This window comes from Sinocyclocheilus rhinocerous, unplaced genomic scaffold, assembly GCF_001515625.1.
Source record: "Sinocyclocheilus rhinocerous isolate Xijiao unplaced genomic scaffold, SAMN03320098_v1.1 scaffold2647, whole genome shotgun sequence".
Lineage (NCBI taxonomy): Eukaryota > Metazoa > Chordata > Actinopteri > Cypriniformes > Cyprinidae > Sinocyclocheilus > Sinocyclocheilus rhinocerous.
The window spans coordinates 566,460-573,481 of record NW_015639108.1 but is presented as its reverse complement, the minus strand read 5'-3'; the positions used below and the strand labels follow the sequence as shown (position 1 = coordinate 573,481).

The 7,022-nt window shown below is 36.9% G+C and overlaps 1 protein-coding gene across 1 annotated transcript in view; it reads left to right on the top strand.

Moving 5' to 3' along the window:
* The window catches only part of LOC107751017 (mitogen-activated protein kinase 14B-like), a 28,242-nt gene extending 21,768 nt beyond the window's left edge, over positions 1-6,474 (top strand). The window contains exons 7-11 of the mRNA XM_016566589.1: positions 358-429; positions 3,270-3,349; positions 4,631-4,709; positions 5,831-6,004; positions 6,096-6,474. Coding sequence (XP_016422075.1) covers positions 358-429; positions 3,270-3,349; positions 4,631-4,709; positions 5,831-6,004; positions 6,096-6,163 — 473 coding nt within the window. The 3' untranslated portion in view covers positions 6,164-6,474. The remainder of the gene's footprint in view (positions 1-357; positions 430-3,269; positions 3,350-4,630; positions 4,710-5,830; positions 6,005-6,095) is intronic.
* The last annotated feature ends 548 nt before the right edge of the window (positions 6,475-7,022 follow it).

Genomic DNA, 7,022 nt, shown 5'->3' with positions numbered 1-7,022 from the left:
TGAAAAGCACATACAAATTTTAATAATTATTGACACTTAAACTTAAATTAAAACAAAAACTGAAAATATAAAAATAAAAGATAATTAAAAACTGCGTGCCACTGAATAGTTTAAAATTAATGCACATTGCAGCTGATTCACCACAGATTTACATATTTTCAATAATTCAATATTCCAGTCAGTTGTTTCCTACTTGATGAAATATAAAACAAAATGTTTTTCATTAGAATAACAGCACTGATGAATTCTACACAGTAAGATTAGGGACATTTGTTAAGAGAGTTAATCTCATTTTGTCTTTAACAGAATGTATGTTGTTTCAGCGAATGAGAAGAGGGTTGTTGTTTTGTGTTGTAGTGGACATCTGGTCGGTGGGCTGCATAATGGCTGAGCTCCTCACAGGACGGACCTTGTTTCCCGGCACTGATCGTATCCTTTCCCCTTCATTCACCCCCTGACCCAAATCTCTCTTTCTGGAAACAACCTTTAGTCGTGTGACATTTTTTGGCATGCATTGCCCAAGCCCTCCCTCCCTCTCTGCAAGTGTGAAGAAAAACACTTACACGTATCAGCCAAATCTAATTCATAGAGAGGCAGCGATCCCGAGGGGAATGAGTCAGCTGGTGTCGGCCCGCTGCCTCCCAGTGAGTCACACTGCCTGATGGTCCTGTTGACAAAAAACATGAACTTTGCTCAGTCTTAAAGGACAAAGATTCTAGCACAGCGCGTGCCACTCTGGGAATTTGAATGCTTTGCTGCTTCTGTTCTAGTGTGTGAGGTCGAGTCAAGCCCCCTGTGAAAAATCCAACACACTCACGCATTCAGTCCACATTAAACGGGGTCCTGGCCTTTCGAGAGAGGAAATGTGATCTGCATTTCAAGGAAGTCTGCGAAAGAATAGATTAGGATAAAGTAGTTATTTGGTTGCCTAAACATGCAGATTATCTACTTTCTGTGTGCGTATGATAATATCTGCAAATTGGGTGTAGAATTGTTGGGTGTAAAATTGGGTGCAGAATTGCAAGAATGAATATAATATTAGTTAAAACTCCGTTTGTGTTTAAATTATAGGTGGCACATTCACAAATGCACTGTGTGTCCCTACAACATAATTAGTTTGGCCAGGAATAAAACTGTCAATCATTTACTCACCCTCGTGTAATTCCAAACCATATAATTTTTATATGCAATGCATTGTGTGTTTACTTAAACATGATGTTTTTGACATCAAACAGTCTTATATTCACCTTATTTTGCAATCCAGAAGTAACCTATTGTCTGTGAATGTGCAAGACTTTGCGTAATAGATAAATCACTTGAGGGGCAATAAATTACGGTTAACGGTAAAACTATTGGCGCTACAAACTAGTGTTTATAATTATGACAATACAATTAAAATAATAAGATAAGAAATACTCTCAGTCTCTCTGAAAAGCCTGCATCATACTTTCGTGTTTAAAAATAATGTTAGGATCACAAGGGAGGCAATTCAAAAACTATTTTTCACAACCGACACTACACAGTGTCTTGTAATCTTGTAATGTCATCTGTATGGTTCTGTCGATGGAGTAATCCTGTGTTTGCGTCTCTCTAGTATTTCCTCTCCTCCTACTACAAGTGCGTATCAGTGGGCGGAGCTAAACAGGCAGTGATGTAGAAGCAGGCGTTGATCTTCTCCTGCGGAGGCGGTGTTTAGCCACACTATTACGTCAGAAAGTGGCACATTCCAAAACGAGTCATTTTCTGATCTTGGTTTCAATAAAAGCTGTTTTTTAACTAACGAGAAAGTTTTGAGTTCTGAAAACTTACAGGATGTTTTTATAGTACATTGACCTGTTATATATCAAAAGATTAAGGTAAATTAGATTTATCAGTTCATGACCCCTTTAAATCAACACACACACACATGCATGACCTGAATGTTGATTTGTTGCATTTATGCATGTTTCTAACTGCATGAATGAAGTACCTCAATCTCTCATCTACTTGCTTAAGAACACTTTTTAGTCTTCATGCAGTGATACCCCTTTACCTTCATCCGCTTTTCACTTACATTTTGATGATTGTACGCGCTTTTTGCTAACATCCACCTTTGTCCGATTTGAACAGAAGTCAGTGTGGATCTGGACATGTGTGTAGAACTAGCCCACTTTGCTGTAGCTCACACCTGCCTGTCACACTCAGTTGTTAAACATATTCACAAGTTTTCACTGACTGCATTTACGTGCATAAGAATATTCCTATATAAATCAGAATTTGGTCATATTCTGATTTTGCAAGCAGCCATATTTCAATAATGTAGGCATATTCCAATTTTGTAAACTTAATGTAAATGCATTAACTATAATGAGGTTAAGCCAATATTTTTTTTCTAGAAATCTGCATGTATTCATCAGAATTTTGGATCATGTAAACTTTTAAATTTTCGGAATATCCTCCGTAACTGAACATTATATATCACTTTTATATGTTATATCTCAAAGAAAGGTAATTCTTGGTGATATTACTGTAGGGTTCTGAAAAATGTATTGATGAAACACACTTTTGGAGATAGGAATTAACTATATATTAAATAAAATATATAAATATTAAATATATATCTATATACACTACCGTTCAAAGGTTTGTATGTACAATTTTTTTAAATGTTTTTGAAATGAGTCTCTAATGCTTACCAAGGCTGCATTTATTTGATCAAAAATACAGTAAAAACAGTAGCACTTATGAACTTTAATATGCATTATACAGAAGCAATATGAAAAGAAAAAAATACCATCTAAACTTTTCTAAGGACAGTAAGTTCTCCTCAGACATACATTCATATAAACTCCTACCCCTAACTGAATCGCGATTTGTTTAGCATCTCAACCGATTTGAATCGTCCCATATTTGAATCGATTTTCAACCGGCTCGCGGTTAATCGTTACATCCCTACTTAAAATAGTAAGTAGAAGTCAGATGATGATGGCAGATGATTTTGCAAAATCAGCCCATGCTTACGAGTGCATAGCAATGGCTTTCTCAATCCTCACACTTCCTGTTACATTTCCTGTGTCTTTTTCAACACTGGATTGATTCACATGGGATGCATGGGTCTAATCTAACACGGTGTGCATTTGTGTTGCCTCTCCTCTTCTTCCTGTCCTGTTTTTCCCTTTCTTAAATAATCTCGGCATCAAGCCGCAGCGATGGTCGCATTGTTTTCCTGTTTTAGCACTCCTATTGGTGAGTGCATTTTATCGTACAACCCTTGACTTGGGTTCCCCAAGATATAAACCAGCTTCAGCAGATAATGCGACTGACGGGAACCCCGCCAGACTCTCTAATAAGCAGCATGCCGAGCCACGAGGTGAGAACGGACCCCTTCTGAACCCCATGGTCCACGTCTGGCCGTAGAATGTCACAGAAAATCCTCCAGACCCGGGCCGCTCTGGAACAAGTGACTACGTTTCCCCTATGTGACTCTTTTCTGTTTGCTATGGGTCGTTTTTGATTTTCCAAACCCCTCCCAACATCCCTCTTTCCCAACTTCTGCCTGCTTTTCGTATGCAACACGTCTGACCTCATTTCCGCCCTCTGCAGTCTTACAGTTCACTGCAAGGCTGAGCTTCTAGGCAAATACCGCTACTCTTTTTAAACACAGGCATGCAGTGAGTTCAGACTGCTTAAGCTCTAACATAATGTTCTGTGCAGTAAACCAAAGCCACAGTGTATGTTTAACATGGTCTGAGGTCCACTGGAAAACACTGAACAAGATCGAGATGAACATTTCAGCAGAAATCTGATGTTAATGGAAGAACAGAAATCGGCCCAAAGAATATTTGCACATTTTTTAACCCGTTAAAAATGGTCAATGCATTAGATATAAAATATCAATGACATTTATATGTTTTAAATGTGGTTTAATTTTGTGCAAAATAATTTAGGTTAAGATAATTCTTAATCTTGATAGAGTATTGCAGTGATGATGTATTTTTGTTGGCCAATCCTGAAGTTTACGTCACTGGTTCCCTCGACAAAACCCCACTAGGATTTTTCTATTGGCTTTTTGGATTATTGCTGAAAATAAGCTCTGGGACCAACGAACGTTTATTATTGTTACAAGTTTTATTCATAATCTTCACAAATGGGCTTTAATGAATTTTCTGAATTTTGAAACCTAAATACAATATAAATGTAGGCTATAAATGAACTTCACCATGGTCGCATGACTTTAATGTCACCACCGTTAAAAATCCAACAACACCTTCAGTCTTTATTTAAAAAACGTTTTCTCTGAAAGTTTGAGTTAGAATAGTTTGCAAGAGCGTGATTAACACAGCAAGACTACCTATATATTCCTATTTAACCACTTGTTAGCTTAGCTTAGAAGTTAAGCTTGTGTTAACTGCAGACCTTATTTCAGGCATTTAACCAAAATCCACTGACTGTGCAAATATGCTTGTTTCCAAATTTTGGCCTTCAAAATGCATCATCCATACAGCACTCTATATTGTCATGCTTTTTTCTTAGCCATCTTTGTTTGCTTCACTTTGTCCCAGATTTTGTCCTTATTTTGACTCTTTAATAATTATATGTGATCCTTTAATGTGTGTGTGTGTGTGTGTGTGTGTGTGTTTTTAACCAACAGGCACAGAACTACATCAGTTCCCTTGTGTATATGCCCAAGAGGAACTTTGCAGATGTGTTTGTTGGTGCAAACCCATTAGGTAACAATTCTGGCTTTTCCCACATTACCTATGCCTGATAAATCCCCTTTTTTTCATTGAAACTCAGCCGGAGGATGCAGAACTCTTTCAGAACTAGCCCACGCTTCTGGTAACTTAGGATCTGAGCAGCAGTAATATGATTAACTTCATCAGCTGATTTTAAACTGAGGTCCAGGGCCCCCTCAGGGAGCCGCATATTTTTTTTTCTTTCTTTACAAGGTTGTCAAAGTTAACACTTTAGGTATTAAGTACGTTTAATGTAATATTTTATTATTTGTAGTGAGAAATCATGATGTTAATTACAATTATATCATTTATTAGAAATAACAAGTCTGATTTCTATTTTAAAGTTTTATATTAAATATAAAAAATGTTTAATGTATAATAAATGTATAATAAATGTTTTCTAAATAATATGTACTACCATTTGGGGTCAGTAAGATTTAATAATAATAATAATAATAATTTTAGTTTCAGCAAGGATGTATTAAATTGATCAAAAGTGTTACAATCGATTTCGATTTAAAATAAATGCTGTTCTTATAATTCAGCAACTTTCTATTCTTCAGAGAATCCTGGGAAAAAAAATATCATGGTTCCCATAAAGATATAAAGCAGCAAAACTGTTTTCAACATTGATAATAATAATAAATGTTTTTTTCAAATCAGCATATTAGAATGATTTCTGAAGGATCATGTGACACTGAAGACTGGAGTAATGATACTGAAAATTCAGCTTTGCATCGCAGGAATTAATTACAGTTTAAAATGTATTGAAATAGAAAAGTTATTTTTAAGTTGCAATAATATTTAAAAATATTACTGTATTTTTCAATCTAATAAATGCAGCCTTGGTGAACAGAAGAGACTTTCAGAAGCATTAATAAATATTATTGGAGTGTAGTAAAAATATTATTTTTAATTCGTTTTGGTTTCAGTACGGTGACAGTACACAATCTTTTACAAAAATAAAAATTTATAAAAAACATGTTTTCATAATGTGACTATTTTCTCCCAGTATAAATTGTTCTTTTTTATATATGAGCATATTTAGCTGCCTTTTGTATTTTATAATTCCGAATGTTGCTTTTTGAGTCTCTGTCCTATGTTATCCGTTCTAGCTGTGGACCTACTGGAGAAGATGCTGGTTCTGGACACAGATAAACGGATAACTGCGTCACAGGCTCTCGCGCACCCGTACTTCTCCCAGTACCACGACCCGGACGACGAGCCCGAGGCAGAGCCCTACGACCAGAGCTTCGAGAGTCGCGAGCTGGACATCGAAGAGTGGAAACGTAAGCCTGCACCATCTAGATCTCGCAGAGAAATGACATTTTATTGACCAACCTCTCCATGATGTGACAGTAACAGTCTGTCTGTCCACAGAGCTCACGTATGAGGAGGTGATCAGCTTCGAGCCCCCCGTGTTCGACAGAGACGAGATGGAGTCATGAAGGCTGCTCGACCTACAGGACCTTCATCCATACAGGAAAATGACATTCAAGTGCCTGCCATCATCAAGTGCTGGCTTCCCCGTGTTCTGAGCCTGCTTATCCATGCCTTCATACACGCTCTGTTGAAAAAGGGAAAAAAAAAACGTGCAAACTTTCAAAAAGGACACCGAGAATGTAAGGTTTTGTGTCTTGTGACCCAGTAATTTAAAGGGATAGTTCACCCAAAAATGAAAAATGTTGTCATCATTTACTCGCCTTCATGTTGTTCCAAACCTGTGTGAGTTTCTTTCATCTGATGGACACAAAAGAATATTTTGTCATCAAGTGCTGGCTTCCCCGTGTTCTGAGCCTGCTTATCCATGCCTTCATACACGCTCTGTTGAAAAAGGGAAAAAAAAAACGTGCAAACTTTCAAAAAGGACACCGAGAATGTAAGGTTTTGTGTCTTGTGACCCAGTAATTTAAAGGGATAGTTCACCCAAAAATGAAAAATGTTGTCATCATTTACTCGCCTTCATGTTCTTCCAAACCTGTGTGAGTTTCTTTCATCTGATGGACACAAAAGAATATTTTGGTATTTTTTCCATACTATGGAAATGGCTACCAACCAGCAGCTGTTTGGTTACCAACATTCTTCCAAATCTTGTTCAACAGAAGAAACTCATACAAGTTTGGAACAATTGTGGCCCTGGACCACAAAACCAGTCATAAGGGTCAATTTTTTTGAAATTGAGATTTATACATCGTCTGAAAGCTTAATTAATAAGCTTTCCATTGGTGTATGGTTTGTTAGGATATGACAATATTTGGCCGAGATACAACTATTTGAATATCTGGAATCCGAGGGTGCAAAAAAATC